At 43.3% G+C, this 22,811-nt stretch overlaps 1 protein-coding gene across 1 annotated transcript in view; it reads right to left on the bottom strand.

The window, feature by feature from the left end:
* Window positions 1-22,811, bottom strand: part of LOC118419289 (E3 ubiquitin-protein ligase HERC2-like) — a 117,410-nt gene that overhangs the window by 85,239 nt on the left and 9,360 nt on the right. Inside the window, exons 8-24 of the mRNA XM_035825635.1 lie at window positions 22,459-22,578; window positions 16,476-16,649; window positions 15,792-15,905; window positions 15,556-15,759; window positions 14,836-14,987; window positions 12,707-12,864; window positions 11,920-12,033; window positions 11,381-11,552; window positions 8,990-9,134; window positions 8,313-8,438; window positions 7,536-7,736; window positions 6,394-6,622; window positions 5,011-5,314; window positions 4,282-4,376; window positions 3,864-3,939; window positions 3,691-3,813; window positions 3,125-3,486 (exon numbers count right to left, since the gene is read on the bottom strand). Of these exons, the coding sequence (XP_035681528.1) occupies window positions 3,125-3,486; window positions 3,691-3,813; window positions 3,864-3,939; window positions 4,282-4,376; window positions 5,011-5,314; window positions 6,394-6,622; window positions 7,536-7,736; window positions 8,313-8,438; window positions 8,990-9,134; window positions 11,381-11,552; window positions 11,920-12,033; window positions 12,707-12,864; window positions 14,836-14,987; window positions 15,556-15,759; window positions 15,792-15,905; window positions 16,476-16,649; window positions 22,459-22,578 (2,869 nt within the window). The remainder of the gene's footprint in view (window positions 1-3,124; window positions 3,487-3,690; window positions 3,814-3,863; window positions 3,940-4,281; window positions 4,377-5,010; window positions 5,315-6,393; window positions 6,623-7,535; window positions 7,737-8,312; window positions 8,439-8,989; window positions 9,135-11,380; window positions 11,553-11,919; window positions 12,034-12,706; window positions 12,865-14,835; window positions 14,988-15,555; window positions 15,760-15,791; window positions 15,906-16,475; window positions 16,650-22,458; window positions 22,579-22,811) is intronic.

Genomic DNA, 22,811 nt, shown 5'->3' with positions numbered 1-22,811 from the left:
TATTCTCTTGTACAGTGTTTTGAAAGATTGCATAGACGATGCAGTTCTTACATGCACATACAGTAAGAGTTCATTCCAACTCACGGCCTCCATCGGTACTGACTGTGCTTAAAGCTCAGTTGTTAATATCTACCATATAGAGTCAATTGTGGCTGAGAAGTCCCATTTTAGGACAGTCTCTGCCATTGATCAAACAGGGCTAAATAATTTTAGGATGTCATTGACAATGAGATTCAGTCACCACCAGCTGTCGCTGTGGTGTCATGGCAACAGCAAAAGGATCGTCCATGCCCGCAGCAATGTGTTTGAGGAATCTGCCTGTCTTGCTAAACAGCTCTACACGGTTGTTTCCACTGTCCGCCACAATGATGTTATCTGCCCTGTCTGTACAGATGCCACGGGGGTCTGACAGCTGACCATCATTATGTCCATAACCGCCAAACTGGAACAGAAAATCTCCATCTTCACTGTATACAAAGACACAGTCACTGCCATGGTCTGACACAAGAATGTTCCCTTTTCCATCCAATGAAAGGTGATGAAGCTTCTCCATCCCCTGCTTCCAACCCACAATTCTCACAAGTGTCCCTTCTGGGCTGAACACCAAAACTTCGCCATGTGGGAAAGCCTCACCCCCTGTGGTTTGTGTGATGAGGATGCGGTTCCTCCTGGTGTCCACGACAACTCCTCTGAGATTCCCAGTCTTCTGTAGGTCAAACTTCCTCAGCACCTTGCCCTGTTTGTTGTACTGCACTGCAAACTCAGCAGAGTCTGTGGACCCAACTACCCACAAATTCCCCTGACCATCAAAAGCTAAGTCATTTGGGTCCATCGTTAGTTCACCAGAAAGAAAGAAGAAAAAAGAATAGGAACGTGACACAACTGTTGGGAACTGGCGGACAAATGTTTCCTGCAAGGTGAAGACTTCGATTCTCTGATTTGCATTGTCGGCTACAAAGATTTCCCCTACATCTGATATTGCAATGCCTGAAGGACCATAAAACTGTCCTCTCCCTAATCCTACCCTACCAAATGTTATTGTCTCTGTCTGGTGGTGACCTTCTTGTACATTCTCTTCTGTAACTTCACCAGATGTAGGTGCTGCTGAGAGAAATTGGGTCGTGACATGTCCCAACACTGGCACTGGGATATCTGCAGGGTGAAAGATGGTATACTGGATTTGTGACAGGTCAGGCACTCCTTTTCCTCTGTACTTTCTGATGATTCCTGCCAAAATGGTTTCCTGTCTAAGTAAGTTGATTCCTCCTTGCTTCAAAGCCTCCTCTGCACCTTGCCTGGCGTCAGTCAGTTCGCCAACATTCATTTCTACCCTTACTACTACTTCAGATATGCCTGAAGCGTTTTTCAGGCCATGTAAGCCAGACTTAACCAGCAGACGGTCTCTGTTTTCTGTAAGTTTTTGCATCATGTTGTCATAGGCCTGAATAATGCTGCTGCATGTCTGCAATTGCTGCGCTTTGAAGCCTTGTATTGTCTCTACACAAGTAGGAATAAGACTATGGTAAGACTGTGCAATGTTATCCACTTCAGCAAGAAGTGTTTGCACTGGAGCCCTCCTTTCCTGTGCAGCTTTTTTCAGGGATATTGTAACATGAGAACTGTGAATTTCATCCAAACACTCATTACAAACTGGTGCGTTACATTGTCTACAATAGAGTTTGACTTCTTCAGAGGGGTGCTGGTTGCACTTGTTTATGGACAGAGCAGTTTTCTTTGATTCTTTCGAAAGTTTTGCTTGGTTTTGCACTCTCTCACACAGACTTACGACCAGATGGTTGTTACGCAAGGCTGTGACCCCCTGACGTGGCAACTTGACCGTGTGACGGCAAGTTGGGCACTGGAAGCGTTCTTTACTCCCTGCGACGTCCTTAAGGCAGTCCTGACAGAAGGTGTGCTGACAGGGTAGCATCTTTGGCTTGGTGAACAGCTCCAGGCAGATGCTGCAGGTCAGCTCTTCCTGAATTTGCTCCCCCAAAGTTAACGGTGCAGCCGCCATTTTGTTGTCCTTTCCAACTTACTTGATGTCAGTGTTGCTTGCCCACCAGTAAATTCAAATCCAGTGTTTACACAGAAAAAGTCAGTCTCTTCACCTTACAAAGTATCCAATGCTCCAACAAGTTACATGTACTGGAAGTGCTTGTGCCAAGTCCCTGTCAAATGCTGTAAAAGTTACCGTTGCTCTTAATTGTGTCCCGTACATGTAACTCCATATGGTGCCGCCATTTCTGTTACGCCCTGCTTATGTGGCAGCCTTGTCCAAAGTCCAACTTTCAACATATTTGTTCTGAGCTAACAAACTCATGAATTGTGCTACATGCAGACATTAGCCAATAGTCACCTCTAGTGGCCGTCAATTATACTTCTGAATGCCAACAGATTCAAAAAATGAATATAGCATACTAGATGTACAACCCTTTCCTACCTATTTTCCATGGTCTTTTAGTCTTAATTTAGATTTAAGTTTTGTTTATGTGTATTATGGAGTGATAAGGTTAGGTACGGTAATATATGATTTAGGTTAGCATCTGTTGTGTAAAATTGTGACTCTGGGAAGACTAGTGATGAAATGTACGAAATGTACAGATTTTATCTATTTATGGAATTTTCAGACAATTACATGTAGGTGCCCCATTCAATTGTTGAGTTGTACACTAATGGAGATTGAATAAATACAGCACATTCAATGATGAAATTTTCAAGGTTATACTGAATTTGTAAAGCAGCTTACAGTATTACGGTGCTCAACTATGGAACACCCTGAACTCTGAATCAAAGAACCATTGCAATTCCTCTTGTATGTAACTATGGTATTGTAACTGTGATTATGACGTTGTATTATGTTATCATGTAATGCATACTGTAGTGTATGATGATCCAAGGAGTACATGTACTTGAAACACATTGAGCTGAAATGTACATGACTTGAACATGTATGTTACTGGTTGAATAAATCAAAGTGATTACGACTCTGTGATGGCAATACTCTCTAGAATGGACAGTGCACATGTCTACCCTATCCCTGTGTCGGTCCAGTTTGTGAATAGACAAGAAAACTTAGTTCTCTTCTGAGTTTACTAAGAGGAGAAGTGAACCAAAGTCCTACCTATCTCCTCCACGCCTGCCTTGTCCCTGGCCTCCTCCATGGGGAAGAGTTTCCCAACCAGCAGACGCTGGAAACGGAGAAGCAGGTCCTGAGACGGGGACTTCCCCTTCTCCTCCACACCGCTGAACTGGTACCCGTTCACTCTGTTCACGTCGTGGGCAAACTCTTTTAGTCTCATCAGAGTCTGGGAGGAAACATTCCTGTGGACAGAAAACACAGAAAGTAAATCATAATGTTCTGAAGACCAACAAAAGACATAATCATAACCCTTCTCCTCCACACCGGAGAACTGGTACCCGTTCACTCTGTTCATGTCGTGGGCAAACTCTTTTAGTCTCATCAGAGTCTGGGAGGAAACATTCCTGGGGACAGAAAACACAGAAAGTTAATCATAATGTTCTGAAGACCAACAGAACACAGAGTATTCCATAACCATTCAAATCTAAGACTACACCGCTGAGCTGGTACCCGTTCACTTGGTTCACGTCACGGGCAAACTCATTTTAGTCTCATAAGAGTCTGGTAGGAAACATTTCTGTTGACAGAGAAAACAGTAAGTTAATCACAACATACAGAGTACATGTAAATCATAACCCTTCTCATCCACACCGCTGAACTGGTACCCGTTTACTCGGTTCACGTCGTGGGCAAACTCTTTTAGTCTCATGAGGGTCTGGGAGGAAACATTCCTGTGGGCAAGAAAACATACTAACTTAAAAGTCAATCATGATGTTCAGACCAACAGAACACATAATCATAACCCTTCTCCTCTACACCAGTGATCTGGTCCCCGTTCACTCTTATCTCATCAGAGTCTGGGAGGAAACATTCATAGGGAGAGAGAAAACATAGATTAAATGTATATCATAACCCCTTTTCTGTACACCGCTAAACTGGTACCCGTTCACTCTGTTCACATCGTGGGCAAACTCTTTTAGTCTCATCAGAGTCTGGGAGGAAACATTTCTGTGGACAGAAAACATTAAGTTAGTAACCCTTCTCCTGTACACCGGAGAACTGGTACCCATTCACCCTGTTCACGTCGTGGGCAAACTCTTTTAGTGTCATCAAAGTCTGGGAGGAAACATTCCTGTGGACAGAAAACACAGAAAGTAAATCATAATGTTCTGAAGACCAACAAAAGACATAATTGTAACCCTTCTCCTCTACACCAGAGAACTGGTACCCGTTCACTCTGTTCACGTCGTGGGCAAACTCTTTTAGTCTCATCAGAGTCTGGGAGGAAACATTCCTGTGGACAGAAAACATTAAGTTAGCAACCCTTCTCCTCTACTCCGGAGAACTGGTACCCGTTCACTCGGTTCACGTCGTGTGCAAACTCTTTTAGTCTCATTAAAGTCTGGGAGGAAACATTCCTGGGGAGAAAGAAAACACAGGTTATATCATAACCCTTTTCCAGTAACCCTTTTCTAGAGTACATGTAAATCATTATCCCTTTTCTCCCACACCAGTGAACTGGTGCCTGTTCACTCTGTTCACGTCATGGGCGAACTCTTTTAATCTCATCACGACATCAGAGTCTGGGAGGAAACATTCCTGTGGACAGAAAACATAAAGTAACCCCTCTCCTTCACACCAATAAACTGGCACCTGTGGGGTGTGGCTCTCCCCAAACATGGTACCGCCATTCCTAGGAATGGCCCAAGCTGAAGCTAGGTACTCATTTGCACTTGAGTGAAGTTTGGAAAGTCATGAAGTCTCAAGAGCAGAGGTTTGGTGACACAGCAGGATTGAAACTCAAGATCTCTTGGTCCTGAGCCAAACACACTGCTGCTGCACCACGTGATCTCACATTGCTAGTAGGGTTGCATTGACTACATATTCGCCAAACCCATGTAATAGAATAAAGGTCTATAATCTCTTACCTAAGCAGCTGTTGCATCAACTGAAGCAGTGGAATGGTGGACCCAGACGACCGCACTCTCCTGATATCAGCTTCCACCTTCTTGGCCTTTTCTTCCGTCTTTCCCGCTGTAGCCGAGGTGTCCTCCTCTCGTTCGTCTTGATGTCTCTCCAGTTCCTTCTCTTTCATTCCCTCTATCTCCTGCATCTCTGTCTTGATGGCTGCAGCGAGAGCAGACTCCAGCCCTCCGTCTGCCATCAGGCTGCTGACCAACAGGTCCATCATGAACCTCCGCCCGGGGGTCATGGACGCTCCGTCTCCAGAGGCTACAAAAGAAATACACATATCGTTAAGTATATTATTGAGTCTGAATTTTTTCCCAACCTTTTGATGTGGCAGAAAATCCTGTTGAGTGCCGCAGGCACAACAATCTGAAGGGGGCCTGGGGGTATGCAACCCTGGGAAAATTTTGAAATCCATAGACCCTGTGAAACGCTACTTCCTGTATTTTGAGGGGCAGATTTTGCTGGTAACTCCCATGTTACTGGCCAGTTCTACAACAGGCTGTTTCATGCTGCCTTTCCCAAATTTCCAATACCACTTATTACAAGTGTGGTGGTAATCCGAAAACCTCTTCTGCCACTCCTACCACAAAATTAGACCCCCTCAACAGAAACAAATTTACAGTTCTGTACAATCTTCATGAAGGCAGACCATATCTGTAGTAAGACCTCCCTACCATCGCTAGGCAGGAGTGCCGACAGTGCCCTGGCCCGTTCCTCAGCCGTAGGCAGCAGTAGCAGCCAGCCACTCTGTAATGTAGCCTGTGCTGCTGTCTGTACCGTCCCCAGTACTCCCATATTACTGGCTAGTTTTATCACATGCTGTCTCAAGCTGCCTAACCCCATAGCTAATTCAAATGTGGTACCAATTCGAAAACCTCCTCTAAGACCTCTACCACAAAACTGAATCCCCAGAACAAAAATAAATTGACGATATTGAAGGAGGACCATGTATGTAGTAAAATCTCTCTCCAACATCACTAGGCAAATAAATAAACAAACAAACCGTCGCTAGGTAAGAGTGCCGACAGTGCCCTCGCTCGTTCTTCAGCTGTGGGCAAGAGTAGAAGCCAGCCACTCTGTAGTGTGGCCTGTGCTGCTGTCTGTACCGTCCCCAGGACTCCCGTATTACTGGCCAGTTCCACCACATACTGTCTCAAGCTTCCTAACCCCATACCTACATGTGTAATTCAAATGTGGTACCAATTCGAAAACCTCCTCTTACACTTCTACCACAAAACTGAATCCCCAGACCAAAAAATTTTTTACGATATTGAATGAAGACCATGTATGTAGTAAAACCTCTCTCTACCATCGCTAGGAAAATAAATGAATAAACAAACCATCGCTAGGTAAGAGTGCTGACAGCGCCCTGGCCCGTTCCTCAGCCGTAGGCAGCAGTAGGAGCCAGCCACTCTGTAGTGTAGCCTGTGCAGCTGTCTGTACCGTCCCTAGTACTCCTGTATTACTGGCCAGCTCCACCACACGCTGCTTCAGGCTGTTCAGCAGGGGGCTGCCCGGCTGGAGATTTAGTCTGGCTGGGTCCTCGTTCTGGGTGATGGCAGCGTGGAGCTGGGGAGGAATACATAACCAGGAAATCTTAATATTTCACTTCAAATGAAGCCACACTGCATATATACAATACCTCCCAAATAAGTGAAACCTTTGTCAATGATATGCAACATACAAGTTGGGAAGCTGGAAAGGGACAGGAAATCTTTTATCAGACGTTTTTTGTCAAAGGGTAAATTTTCTTTCCATGAACAATCTTTCAACAATTTTCAAAGATTTGCAGATTACATCCGGGTGTTTTGATTAACACCCATCACTCTTCTTATCTTCAGCGTCACTAGAACGACAGTCATTTTAGTGATGCTAAAGAAGGGGAATGTCACTCAAAACATCCAGAAATAATCTTTGAATCTTATCCAATTGAAGAGTTAGAATTGTCTTGTAGTCAGAAACATAACATTTATTTTCCTGTCTCTTATCTGTAACCTAAGCAGGCTTAGCCCAGCCCCAGACCCAGCCCCAGCCATACACTCCTTCTCCTGTGGAGGCGGCCAGTTGCAGCGCCCTTCCAGTGAGGATGCCCCTACTAAACTTTGTGGGAACAGGTCTCACTCTATCATTATGATAGTTTAGGAACTGAAGAAAGCCTTACCTGTAACCTGAGTAGGTTGAGCCCAGCTACAGCCATGCACTCCTTTGTAAGGTGGTGTCTGTTCAGTGAGAATGCCCCTACCATACTTTGCGTCAATGAGTTACAATCAATGTTAGTTCTAGGAACTTATGACCTAAATCAACTAAAGAGCATTTACCTGTAACCTGAGCAGATTGAGCCCAGCCACAGCCATACACTCCTTCTCCTGGGGGGGCAGCCAGTTGCTGCACCCATCCAGTGAGGTTGCCCCTACTGTACATGTATTTTGTGAGAATGTGTTTCACTCCATGATAGTTCTAGGAACCAATGAAGAACCCTTACCTGCAACCTGAGCAGGTTGAGCCCAGCCACGGCCATACACTCCTTCTCCTGTGGTGGTGGCCAGTCGCTGCGACCGTCCAGCCCCTCGCACACGCGCTGCAGCAGCTGGTCTAGGTGTTGGAACGTCCCGTGGCACACGTCCACCACAAACGGCACCCGCAGACCAACACTCCAGTGTCCTGTTGACGTCCAGCAGAAACTCTGGTGGAGCAAAAAGTAAGAGCAAATGGTTAACCTTAACAAAGCACAGTTTGGAATTTCTTCTACCATGGATATCTCTAAAGCTCATCTGGTAGCTGCCGCACAGGGAGAATGCCGTGGCACACGTCCACCACAAAAGGCCCACGCAGGCCCATGCTCCAGTGCCCGGTTGGCGTCCAGCAAAAACTCTAGTAGAGGGAAAAATGAGAGGAAGCCGTTATATTTACCTCAACAAAGCACGGTCTGGAAATTTTTCTCTTGTCTTCTATCTACCAGGGATGTCCCTGTACAATGTAGCTCAACTGGTAGCAGCCTCACAGTTGAACTACTGGTTCCAATCATTTGGTAACTAGGAGACCCTGGCTCAATTTTGCGTAGGGCATCCGGTGCCTCTACCTTCAAAGAAGTGACAACAAACTTGTATCTACCTGTGCGGGCCCACAGGCGATGCCGCTGATAGACTTGCCATCCAGCGGCATCAGGGTGGGGTCTGACTTGGTGCTTAAGGCACTACAAGGGTCTAACAACAACAACAACAACAATAACTGTAGACAACAATAACAAACTTGTATCTACCTGAGCAGGTCCACAGGAGATGCCACTGATAGACTTGCCGTCCAGCGGCATCAGAGTGGGGTCTGACTTGGTGCTGAAGGAAGAGTCTCCCAGCTGACCCTGGTCGTTGCGGCCCCAGCCATATACCTGGAACAAACAAACATGCCATCAGCTCAACGGATAGTGAGTGAGTAAGTGAGTGAGTGAGCTCAACAAAAAGAGCTGGAACAAACAACCAAGTCATTAAAAACATCAGATTCTGGACCAACCAAAAATTGTAAATAATGCAAAAAAAATACACACTATTATAGAAGAACGTGACTATTTACTAGTCATACACTTTATCAAAGCAAAGCAAGGTAAATATCTGCAGAAATTTGTTCCTTCCAATGGAAGCTGAAAAAAATTAACTACCTCCCCCCACAAAAAAACTTCTCCAACAAATTTTTGCGGGTAGAGAAACTAATATCTATGAGAGTTACATCAATGAAGGTTTAGATATCCAAGATATTCCAAATAGCAATCACTCTACAACTAGATACAATCTTGGAAACAGTCAATTGTCTCAGGTACGTGTAGAATCCGCTACCTTTTGTCAGTGACAATGAGAGTTACTATCATTGTACATAAATTTACCTCAAATCAAAAATTAACATGAACATGAATTGATGAAAAAGTGGAACCAGAACTAAACCCACCTCTCCCTCCTCTGTCATGACCAGACAGTGCATGGACCCCACCGCCACATCCACCACCTTCTTACCCCTCAGACCTTCCAGTTGTTTGGGGAAGCGGATATGCTCCTCCGTGCCATGGCCCAGTCTCTGGCTGTCTCCCTTACCCCTGAAAGTAATTTCATCAGGTTGTTAGATGGGTAGACAATGTGAAGGAAAATATTCGCAAACCGAACCTGCAAAAGGCCAACCCATTTCAGGGTTCTAGCTAGGATGAAATTTGAGCCTAGTGGTACAGGCGAGGGAGCGAAGCGACCAAGCACGAGGGCGTGAAGCGCCCGAGGGGGGGATGGTGTGGAAGGGGGGCTTTCCCCCCTTCCACGGTATGGAGCTTTTGGAAATATAAAATTGAAATGGGCCATTCTTAGGGACCTATAAAAGGAAAATTGTTGTTTTCTCAATATGTATTCTTGATGGGTAATTCTTATACTTTTGCATCGACTTGTCACTGTGTTACCCTTACAAAGGACCTTGTCACAAGATATCTTAACTCATACATAGAAACAAAAAATTAACAGGTAAACCTAGAAACAGGTAGGTAACATCATTTTACTAAAAGTTACTAGAGAGTCAAATCAAAGTTAAGAATTAATTTCAAAAGTCTGTAATCATTTCTACATACATTTCCAAATTTGCTTAGACTTCCTCAATGTTCCTCCATTTCCATACAATGTTCAGAATACTGTATTCAATTTCATGGCAGTGGGAACAATGTTTACAATACATAAAAAAAGAATGGCTACATCACACTGCCAAAATCTTAACATGTTTATCAATGTAAGCCACTCTACCTCTCTTGTAAATCAATTCCAGAAATTTAGTGAGAGAAAGAACACAGAACACACTTTACATTTTACACCTCCCCCTACATGTCATATCGTATTGCTGATTCCTCTGCACGCACTACCAGAACAGGACCAGAAGATAGAAAGAAAACACGTTCCTTTGAGACACACCAAATATGGTTTAATGTATTCATCTATGAGGCGGGTCCCTCAGGGAAATTCATTCCCAGGGCTTGTATGCACAATGCTCCTCCCACTGCACTGGGGCCGTGATGGCGGCAAAACTTTTTAGAGGCTAAAGAGACTTGACTCCGCCCACTGCACTGGACAGTCTCTGGCACCAGCCTGCTGGCAGTGCAGACTCCGCCCTTTTGGGGGTGTTGTCTAGTCAGGTTTATTTGTGGGGAGGACAAACCGCGTTTGGAATTTCCAAAACAAAGACTGAACTGACAATATCTGATGATTGAATGACAAAAACAAATGCTCATAAAGCATATCTGATGGTAACAGTGCTCCAACTTTTAAAAAATATTTCACATTATATATTGTTAGTTTAGTTTGACTTTCTACTTTGATAAAATGACCAAAAGTATCTGCTATTGTCACGAACTTTCAACAGCCTCCCAAACCCCCTCCAACCAAGGAGCTTTTATCAGGCACTGCCAGATCGGGGTGTGCCAAGTGTCTGAGTATTATTTTTTTTCGCCTCCATAAAAATGTTATTAATGGAGTTTAGTGGAGGCACGCAAATTACGAGGAAAAAATTGTTGAGAATGGGGAGGAAACATTAAATTTTATAGTTGTATTTGTACCAGTTCCATGAAAAAAATTGTTATACTTGAACACTCCCTCGGCAAGTTGTAATAAGCCAGCCTAGCCCAAATATGGCATCGAAGAAAGCCGACACTCAGTCTGGGCTTGCCACTCCGCCACGTGGGAGGGCAACATGAAGACCCGCCTCCGTGCGCACTGGGGGACGCGACAAGTCACGTCAGGCAGCGCCCGCTTGTATTTGTGTTTTGCTCATTGTGATTCCCTCCGAAAACAACGTTTTTCACATTTGATCTGGCAGTACAATTATTGCACAAATAAATACAGTCAAAATGCCGCTACTTTGTATTGAAAATAAGCGTAGCGGCCCCAAAATAAGCGTAGCGGTCCAAAATTTTAACGTAGCGGGCCGCTACGCAACTTTGCGCTAGCTAGAACCCTGCATTTGACAGAGGCAACTAGAGATCAGCAATCAGACCTGAACGACATCCTGCAACATCTAACCCTCGTACAACGGGAACAACAGATGCTAAACTGGATAGTGAGTCAGCAATGAGTGTTTGAATATAGGATATTGGAGTTGTCTTATACACAACCAGCAAACACATTTCGATGCCTATCATACATATTCCACAAAAGCACCACCTACATTGGCAATATATATAGCGGAGAGAAGCGGCACTCCAGTCAGAAGCTCTGAGCAATAAAGATGTCATACAGACATCAAAACATAAGCAGGTGAGATATCAATAGTTGTGCAAAAGAAAACAAATGAAATAGAATCATATCTTGCACTTACCATGTCCAGATATGTCCAGTCTTTGTGAGAGCCAGCGAGAACTGAGCCCCGCAGCAAACCCTAACGATGTCCTGGCCCTGCAGTCTGTCGATGATCTTCGGAGTCTTACAGCCGTCGCTGCCTCCCCTCCCCAACTTCCCATAGTCTCCGTCTCCCCAGGACCATACCGTACCTGTACACACACACATATTATACATTATGTCATACCTCGATACGGGTGTTCCGGACCGTGTGATAACTTCCGTATCACACAGGCTCGAAGTTTGTATCACACAGGCTTCCTTTGAGTCAATCGAACCATTTCGTGCGATTTCTTGGCAGATGGACATTTTTAATAGTGAATTGTAGGTGGTGCAACTTAAAATTCAGTTGTGCAACCTAGTTTTTGCCCAGGTTGCACACTGTGCAACCTGGCTTAGAGAAGTATTTTGTACACTGAATTTCTAACATCTACATGCCTCACAACATAAAAAAAAGTTATTATAACAATAGAAAGCATATACATGTTGACTTCACTTAATGCTTAGAAAGATCCATACCATCATCAGTTACAGCCAGAGTCTGGGCGTCGCCGCTCCCGCAGCAGATGTCAATCACCCGTCGACCCTTCAGGCTCACCACGAGGGTGGGGGTCAGCTGGTCCTCACTGCTCCCTGTATGGGTGGGATCTTGTGGTTAGGATTGTATCTCTAACCCTAACTCTAACTCTAACCCTAACTCTAACTCTAACCCTAACCCTAACCCTAACCCTAACCCTTCAGGCTCACCACGAGGGTGGGGGTCAGCTGGTCCTCGCTGCTTCCTGTACGGATGGCAGGGTGGTCTTGTGGTTAGGGTTATTGAATTTGAATTTAAAAGTTATGGGTTCTAACCCTAGCAAGCCCTAATGTTGTGTCCTTTACATATATTTCCTCACTCAACCTATAGTAGCAGAATTCACATCAAGTAAGCTATACTTAAGTATTAAAAAGCCTTCAACAAGGGGTGGTGCCCATTGCCAGTTGACTAGCCTTGGGCCTAATGCACTGGCACTAAAGCCATGCATGGCACTAAAGCAGGGGGCTAGTCCATTGGAAGTGGAGTGTGTTCAATTTCCACACTAATATTCCTACATCAGATCTGTGTGTAGTAAGTGCTAAGCAGAGAAAGCAGTACATACACTCCCAATCTTCTGATCGCAAGGCAAAGTCTATATCCCATAGGTCATTGCAACCATAAGTTGTCCAGGAAGATTAGCTACTTACATTTACACATGTATCTTAGCTAATGGCCTAAATAAAGTATTCAAGCTTTAATGCATATTGATAAAAGCTTGCATATCCTGACCATGTCCGAGCCTGCCATAGTTCCCCCTGCCCCATGTGAAGAGTTCTCCGTCAGCAGTGATGGCTGCGCTGTAGGTGCTGCCACACACGATGTGCACCACGTGTCTCCCGAGCTGTTTCCCCGACAACCCTCGCACCAGTGTGGGTTCTTCGCGGGAACTGCAAAAATAAGGAAGGTTTTATGAAACATTAAGAAATGATTTAGGCGTAATCAGTAAATGTATCTTCATTTTCATCTTATCATTACAGTATTGGATACATCTCTGTGTAAATATTTGGAACATTGTAAAAGTTTGGAACCTTAAGAGTGAATACCTAAGTCTTCCTGGGGGTGAATGACTTAAATCCTTCAGACTTAACAGTACAAACCTTCTAGCTTTTTTTGTTCATTTTTGAGTTGTGGAAGTAGTTTAATTTTTTTTAGAAGATCAGTGACCACAGTCTTTTTTATTACATAATTTCCCTCCTCCCATGCTGCCACTCTACAACATACAAAACTATGGACAGACACCATGACAAACAAACATCAACAAAAACAATATAGTAGCTAAAACCTCCATTTTCACAGTCATAAAAATTCCTCCTGAAACTCACTTTGTGTCGCCGTGTCCCAGTCTGCCCCCGTCCCCGTTGCCCCAGGAGTACACTTCGCCCTCGGACGTGAGTGCCATGTAGTGTTTCCCCTCGGGATGGTATGGATAAACTATCTCAAGTACTTTTTGTTCCTTATATCAGACACCAAGGCAGTCCCAGTGAGACCAGCGTCTCTTTCAATCTATGTCTTAAAATTAGTAGTCCTTGATACAGTAGAAGCCAGTTAATGGCACAACAGATAACCGCACAATTCTGTTAATTCCAATGGAATCCTCAAATCCTGTGGTGGTGCAGTCCAGCTTGATAACTTCGTTTTGCTGCAGCATCCGGATAATTGAACGAAATACGCTGGCAAATCGACTGTGCAATTAAACGGTTTCTACTGTACAATAATACCAAGAAGAAAAACCCCTCCTGAAACTCACTTTGTGTCGCCGTGTCCCAGTCTGCCCCCGTCCCCGTTGCCCCAGGAGTACACTTCGCCCTCGGACGTGACATGTTGTTATTGTTATCATCTCTCAGTTAGTATTTGCACATTTCTTATAATTTGTTTTCAACTGTACTCTGGAGGTGTCAGCCTTGTAAACAATACGCTAATCCTGTTGTCCACACATCTCAGATCTCATTATGTGAATCTTAGATATAATAAAGCATAAGGAAGATTTTATGCAACATAAAGGAGTTGCTGTCTTTGTTTATAATACTAAGTCTTCCTTTGATAAACATAATACAAATTTTAACAAACAGAACAACTTCTGAAACAGTATCTGTGAGTGTTTTTATCAAGATCTCCAATTACACTACTTCCCGCCTTGCATACTGATACTCTACGAAACTCACTTTGTGTCCCCGTGTCCCAGTCTGCCCCCGTCCCCGTTACCCCATGAGCACACCTCGCCCTCAGACGTGAGCTCCATGTAGTGTTTCCCCTCCGGATGGTATGGATAAACTTTCTCAAGTACTTTTTGTCCCTTATAGCGAACACCAAGGTAGTCCAGTCCCAAAGGTAGTATTTCAATCAATGTCTTAAAACTAGTGATAATAGTAGTCCTCGATACAATAATACCAAAAAGAAAAACCCCTCCTGAAACTCACTTGGTGTCCCCGTGTCCCAGTCTGCCCCCGTCCCCGTTGCCCCAGGAGTACACTTCGCCCTCGGACGTGAGCGCCATGTAGTGTTTCCCCTCAGGATAGTATGGATAAGGTTTTTCAAGTACTTTTTGTTCCTCATATCAGACACCAAGGCAGTCCCAGTGAGACCAGCGTCTCTTTCAATCTATGTCTTAAAATTAGTAGTCCTTGATACAGTAGAAGCTTGATACAGTAGAAGCCAGTTAATGGCACAACAGATAACCGCACAATTCTGTTAATTCAAATGGAATCCTCAAATCCTGTGGTGGTGCAGTCCAGCTTGATAACTTCGTTTTGCTGCAGCATCCAGATAATTGAACGAAATACGCTGGCAAATCGAGTGTGCAATTAAACGGTTTCTACTGTACAATAATACCAAAAAGAAAAATCCCTCCTGAGACTCACTTTGTGTCCCCGTGTCCCAGTCTGCCCCCGTCCCCATTGCCCCAGGAGTAAACTTCTCCCTCGGACGTGAGCGCCATGTAGTGTTTCCCCTCCGGATGGGCCGCAACCTTCAGCACCTCCTTATCCGCTAGGCTCTCCATCAGCTGGGGACCCTGGAGTGGAAAAGGTTTTTTTGTTGTCAACATTATTTTTCTACAGCAATGTATGAATGAGTTGGGCCTAGGGAAAAAAATTGTGTTTTCTGTTTCCCAACCAATCAACACACCAGCTGCATAATGTACAAAAAAAAGTCATGTACCAATGACATGTCCCCCAACATCAACATCAAGAACCACTTTCAAGAACGTTGGATGACAATGTTTGTCCACATACGGCAGCAATCACTATCGTTTCTTAACTTATTTTGTAACAAAATTCTTTCAAAATTAATGTTAACCAAGGTTTTCAATCACACATTAGCATTACAGTAACAATCTTTGCTTCTCTGTTGTTGTATACTCTGACAGCCCTACTGACCTTACTGTTTGTCAATTTATTAGGACTTCAATCACACATAATCCGTATCTTTGTTCTATTTTGTCTGACTGCTTCTCTCATGAATTCAAATTATTAGCACACAGCAAGCCAATTGTCCCCACAATGACCTGGAGGTCAAGGGTAGGTAAGCCAATTGGAATTTTTCATAAATAAATATAGACTCAAACAAACAAACAAACGAACCTGGCTCTCTGAGCTGTAGAAGCACATGTAGACCCTGCCAGTCTTGGTGAGAGCGATCAGACACCGCTCGGCACAGGCCAGCTGTAGAACACCCAGCTCACCCAACATCTCACATGTGTGCCCACTGCTGTTGGGGCTGTTAGCACCCGTCCATGCCAGCCACCCCCAGCCTAGAACCTCCTGGGTACTACCAGTTCCTGGCATCTAGAAGGATAACAAAAGTATGTTAATATCAGACACAGTTCCCCCAACATCTCACATGTGTGCCCACTACTGTTTGGGCTGTTAGCACCCGTCCATGCCAGCCAGCCCCAGCCTAGAACCTCCTGGGTACTGCCTGTTCCTGGCATCTATGAAGATACAGAGCAAAGATATGTGAATATTAGACACAGTTCCCCCAACAGGCACATGTGTGCCCACTACTGTTTGGGCTGTTAGCACCCGTCCATGCCAGCCAACGCCAGCCTAGAACCTCCTGGGTACTGCCTGTTCCTGGCATGTATGTAAAAAAAAAATATATGAAGTATCAGTCAGTATTCAGTGTTTGATTTTACTGTTGCTACAGTTCCTGACTAGGGTGGGCAGCAGTCGGCTAGTCTTCAAACCTTGTTTCTTTGTCCAGCAGGTTCTGCACGTGGATGACATTAAGTTCAAAGACATCATTATCTACATGCTTTTTGAAAAAAAGATAAAGAAACCCAACAAAAAAGACGACCCACCTTGTGCCCAGTGTTGGTGGATGTCAGTCTGTCCAGGTGAGACATGATGACCACAGCTGTCTGCCTCAAGTCTACTTAATCTCTTTTAACTTGCTGATAAAAATGTAATTCTTCCACTGGCTAAGAACTTTAGGTCCAGACAGCATTAAGTTCATAATTTTCTACGCACCATGTTTTAAAGAAACCCAGAGGATGACCCACCTTGTGCCCAGTGTTGGTGGATGTAGGAGGCATGAAGGGCGTGGCCAGCCTGTCCAGGTGTGACATGATGACGACAGCTGTCTGCCTCAGGTCCACAGGTGTGTCCTCCGCCTCAGGTAGGGTGATGTACCGCAGGAAGCACTCCGTAGGGCTGATGCTCATGGACATGCCGGACTGGAAAACATTAATGTCAAAAATTTGGTCTTCGAGCCCTGTAATGACAAAACTTATCAAGAATATCTTTTTGTATCTTGAAATCAATAATTATTTGTACAATTGATTGGGTAAAGATGCCAAACGAAAATTTATTGTAGAAATCTGTAAGTGCATTGTATTAACTGAAAAATCTTACTTGTGTTCACTGACTACATACATATGTGACAAACACAGAAAATATCAGATGAAAAAAGAATGAACATTGTTTTCTCTTACTGGTGCATAATATTGATAAATTCAATGAAGTTTCCAAACATGATCAAAAAGGTAGAATGTCTTTAAAGATTGTTTTCGCTACCTCTCTTTCAACATATAACAATAAAGAAAACAATTACGCGTCTGTATGATTTGTCTGGGATATGTGCAGTTTGCTACCCACTCATATGATTTTCTTTCATCTTTGGTTTCTTAATTTCATTTCATTTCACTGTGTGTTAGACCCTACCTAATGTAGGGTGTGTATTTTCTACTGTCCAGAAAAACTGACAAGACGCACCATGCCGGGAGATCAACAGCAGTCCCAAACTGGTGAGACATTTTTTTTCAATTCATTTCTTGGGAGCTTAGTTGTTGTTAGTTTTTGTGGTAAAATCAGTGTGCAAAATCTGCGTCATCCTGCTTACGAAACTACCTCAATTTCATGTCATAAAATTCAGACATTTTAGAATGACTGGTCGAAACCTTTGTCCACTCTAACAATCAAATTTCCGTCCAAGACGAAGGGATGGGTCATGGACGCAGCTGCAGTCCTGGCCTAACTTGGTGTAGAATGTGTTTGCTTTTTATCTTTTCCAAATAATATTTGGACCGAGGCATGAAGCTTGGAAGATGCATTTTTATGAAGGTACATGTATTTTTTCCATCGCCATGGGGGCGCAAGTGGTACATGATCCTACTGCCTCGCCATATGTATCAAGTGGGAACCCTACTTGGGGCATGGTGTAATGAGGGGCTGAAACAAACATTTCGGCTGGTGAAGTAAAGCCAGTATACAGCGAGTATCAGGCATTAAGTTTGATTTGATTTTAATTTTATCAGAATTACAAACAATACAACACAGGTAGGTTTGTCCTCAATCATCAAACTTCTGCATGTAAAAGAGCTTGACACTCTTATCAAGAAGTGTTGGTGTACTTGGCTGAAAACATATTTTAACCAGTTTGGAACATTGGTGCTCAAAATGAAACATACACGTAACGTTACTTTCAAAATTCGCAAAATTAAATATTGTTACAGTAATATCATCATAAAATTGTAGGAATCCACAATGATTAATAAGCACTGTATTCTTCTCAAGGGTATGTTTTCTAACTGGTCGCTGTGTTTCATGTGACGTCATCACTAGTCGTAATTGCATCACCATACGATAAAAAACACTCCAAAAGACAGGGGAAATGATCATGTGATCAATAGAAACGCTCAATAGGGCTGATGCTCATGCTCATACATTTTTGTACTAGACTAAGCAAAATTATCGTGACTGTAAGGATTGTAAAAAAATTGAGGTTTCAGCTCTGAAGAGTGATATTTGTAATTAGGTTTTGCTGGAATTCCACAAGCATTCTATATTTCCATTTATGTGCACCCAAATTTTCGTGAGTTATGTATACGTATATGCACACTAGTGTACATGTACATATTGCAATTTTTTTTTATCGTATGAGGTACATGTACAATAACAGGAGAAGGTGTCAATTCGCCACAGACGTGTTTGTGTTATTCATAGGATTATACTATGATCATGGCTAATGAATATACATCATATTTTTAACAGTTGTCCTCCTAAATAATACTGTCAGCCCCATTATTTGAAAATTCTGTAATATTCCTCCAGGCGCCACACCCATACAGCAGCCACAGACTCATTGGCAGTCAATTGCAGACGCTGCTGCCAGTATACCCAACACTTTGTACATCTCTTCTGCAGGTAAAACTTACCTCAGTTCAATAGTCGAAACTCAGGGAAACACAGGAGAAACACACCCAGCAAATAAGGAGATATCTCCTGTGTGTATTCTCCCATTTTCCCTAGTCAGAGATTCCTTCATATCTCATGTTTGCTTTTAGAGGATAATATATCAGAAAGGTTTCATTTTCATATTCTAAGTTATTGCCAATTAGAGACTGTCATTCCAATGTGTTTCCTACATGTATGACATATTGTGTTTAATGGTAATCAATCACTCCTAGGAAGAGAGCATACTGTATTTAGCACACAGCAGGAATAAAAAAACACTCTTGCATGTTCTTGTGTTTCCGTGGGTGGAGTAGTTGGTCATGGATATTAGATCAAATTCATTAATGATTCCATTGGGTTTCTCCTGCATATCCTTCAGGCATACATTGGAATCATAATAGTATAGAGTTCCACTAACTTCCAGTACCTGTCAGCTACTACACGTACATGACAGAGCTTTGCAAATGACTTTCATCTTGCTGGGTCTGGCTACACTCATCATACGATTACCACACGATCACAAACTGATTGTGTTCCTGAGATATTCGTGGCAGCAACAACATCGTACCAAGCTGTCGTAAGTGTGACACCATGGCAGATTTTGCTTATCGATCGGTTGTTCCCTTACAGACCGCACATATCCAGGTGGAGCAAGTGGCCGCAGTTCCCTCTGTAGCTTCATCCGCTCCCACCAGAGCTGTATGGCTGCCAGCATTGCCGTCCTGCTAAGCCTGGTCGCTGTGGGACTCGCTCCTCTGACGTTCATCAACAAAGAGGTACTACAAAGCCTGTTGTAAATCAATTTTTCTGACACTGATTCTGTTTTGTTCTTCCAGTTTATCCAGACTTTTCTACTTTCTTTTTATGTTTGGAATTCTGATGAAAGTTTATGCGCTTGTAGGAGATATCCGAACTGTCCACCACTGTTGATGCCTTGAAGCGCGACCAAGACATGACCATCATTTTTGACGCTTTGAAGCGCAACCAAAACGACATACGCCAACTGTCCACCACTGTTGACGCCTTGAAGCGCGACCAAGACAAGATGTCCACCACTGTTGATGCCTTCAGGCGCGACCAAGACAACATGTCCTTGAAGCAAGACCAAGACAACATGTCCACCACTGTTGACGCCTTGAAGCGTGACCAAGACAACATGTCCACCACTGTTGATGCCTTGAAGCAAGACCAAGACAACATGTCCACCACTGTTGACGCCTTGAAGCGTGACCAAGACAACATGTCCACCACTGTTGATGCCTTAAAGCGCGACCAAAACAACATACGCCAGATGTCCTCCACTGTTGATGCCTTGAAGCGCGAATTGGACAAGGAGCGAAGCCGAACAGCCGCTTTGGAGCAACGTCTTCACGAGATGAGTAAGACACCAGGTAAGTTGCCACGTGTACTATTTGTGATTGTTTGATTGAATTTATCAATAGAATTAGCCGCTACTACTGTACTGTATACTGTTATCCATTTTTGTGTCATTATTGTCACTTTACATTGAACGATGATAACTTAAGAATAAAAACAGAAACGAAATTTCGTGGCACTGACTATTATTATTCCATGAAATTATGCTATTTACATTAATGAATGAGTGCAAAGTAAACATCTTGTGGCAGTGATTATGATATTATTCTCCTCATCAGTAATAGATGGCTTATGGACCTGTTGTAGTGTTTTACTGACTAATATTAGTTATTAATTATGCTAGTATCAACTAAAACACAACTTATTGGCAAGAAATGGTCTTGAGTAAAATGTAATGGTTTGTTAGTGATGTATTTCTGGAACAACATAAACATCACCAAATGTCTATTCCAACATCTGTTTTTGACTCGGCTTTTTCAGCATCTTGTCCTAAGGGTTACACGGTGTTCCGTGAAATCTGCTACAAGGTCTTCGACGCACCTAAGGCCTTCAGCCAAGCTGCCGCAGCCTGTCGTCAAGACGGCGGCACCCTTGCCATGCCCCGAGACGCTGAGACAAATGCCTTCCTGATCAGCTTGTACAAGGGCTGTGGTGCCAATCCTAACTACAGGTTTGGCCTGCACGATCGGCGCAAAGAGGGAAGCTTTGAGTGGGCGGATGGTTCTGCACTTGGGACGTACAACTCCTTTGCTCCGGGAGAACCAAACAGCAACTATGGGAGCGACCAAGATTGTGTTTCTTACGTACAAGACAAGTGGTACGACGCTCCATGTCACACGCCGATGGCCTTCATATGCCAGGCTTTTCCAGGTACTTCTTACAACTGTACCATTTCCTGATGAAACCCTCCTGTCTAGTAAACAATTATTGACACTGTTTATCATAATTATATTCATCATACTTGCCAAAACCATGTCAAAACATACCACATCTCACCCCTGCTATTTCTTCTATATTTTTTTCAGGACGTCCGTAGGTGACAGGCAGAACTCTTACCACCACTGGTAAAGGCTCTCCGACCACCCAAGGCTACATGTATACAGATGACAATACTTGTAAGTTCAAAATGTCTAGTAAGCAGGATACTTTTAAATACTTGATGTCATGCATTAAGAATCATGTGATTATGTAAATGTATCTCCGTGTGTTTCAAAAAGAGAGAGGAAAATACTAGAAACTGATGTAGCGATTAATGACAGTACCATGATGTTTGCTATAGAAATACATGATATTTAATATTATTTTCCATTAGTCCAGTTTAAAATTACTGTTACAGTACAAGTTTAGTTCTTTTTCCTTTTCATCCATTAGACCACTTGCATTGTCATTTGTGAATTTAGCCTACAGGCATGAACATGCAATAAACATTATCATTGTTAACATTTAGTAAAACTGTCCAGCAAAACATATTACCTGGAACTGTAGTGTTAAATAATACCTGCATCTGCAACATATAAGCACTTAGAAAAACTTTGCTTAAGACATCTTACTTCAATTTTTATTGTAGACAAACTTTTGTTGCATCATTATTCAGTTGTAGATGGACAAAAAAAGCATAATGCCAGAACTGGTTTATGGTATTCATCGATGGCAGTTCCTCAGTTCAGGACCTAACCAAGTTATAGAGAGTTTTTTATGTTCTCCAAAGTTTGTATACTGTGCTCATTTGAGCCTGGACCACTGAAGAAGCCATGTTGGCAAAATTGCTCAGTGTGATAAATAAAATTAATGTTAGAATTGGAAACTCTCTGGCTCCAGCTGTCTTACTGAGCAGTGACTGCGATGGGTCCCAAACTTGTACCACTCACGCCCTGCCACAGTGCAACCCACCACTAAAAATCATAACCATGGGCCTCCCAGTTTTCGAAGTTGACAATAGATAGCAAGCCACCTAACAAATATCATGAACAGCTTCTTGAGTTATACCTCCAAAACCACCCTGCCATAGCACAACCGAAAACATAACCTATTTGGTGAAGGATTGTGTTAGGCTATTGTACGAGTGATAGTGCCAGCCAAATGTTTGTGACACATGGGATTGATACCTTTGAAGCTAGGAGAAAATTAACACATGCATTTGTACAACGCATCGCCACATCTAATAACAACATTATCTCCCGGTTATTCCACTCAGACGCCCTTTTCAATAGCAAATTCTGGACACACTATGTGAATCTTGTTTACAAAAGCCCTGGGTAATTCAACTTTTTATTGTACATAAAGTGTATTTGTATTGTTGTATTGTATGTTTTTTATGTATGTGATATGGGCCAAGAGCCTGAAATAAAGTTTGAAATGAAATGAAAATGAAATGTAATGAAAGTGTACTAATATCTCCAGGACCTGTATTGTCAAAGTGTAGTGTATCCTTACCTCCTCCAGTTTGGCCCCGTCCGTGGTCCGTGTGCGAGAAGTGGGAATATCCTGAAACCGGCATAGCAGTGGAACCAGCGGCGCCCGGGTGCCGTTAGAGTCAAACCTGTTGTCAGTCACCTGCAGGCGAAACAATCCGAGTTAGAGTTCTTTTCTGTTATACCTCTGTCACAGTTGGCAAAAATCGATCGGACGACGATTCTGCGGCGATCGCCCGAGACTCGCTTATAATAATGACTCTATTGCACAACAATTGTACGAGGTACATAGTATGGCTTATATGTGACAGGGACGGTTTTCAGGTGAAAAATATGCGCAACCCTCTGTCAATCTTAAATATGGCCGATCTTCCA

This window comes from Branchiostoma floridae, chromosome 7, assembly GCF_000003815.2.
Source record: "Branchiostoma floridae strain S238N-H82 chromosome 7, Bfl_VNyyK, whole genome shotgun sequence".
Taxonomy (NCBI): Eukaryota; Metazoa; Chordata; class Leptocardii; order Amphioxiformes; family Branchiostomatidae; genus Branchiostoma; species Branchiostoma floridae.
Note: the sequence above shows the minus strand (reverse complement) of the source record. Positions and strands in the feature narration are given on the sequence as shown.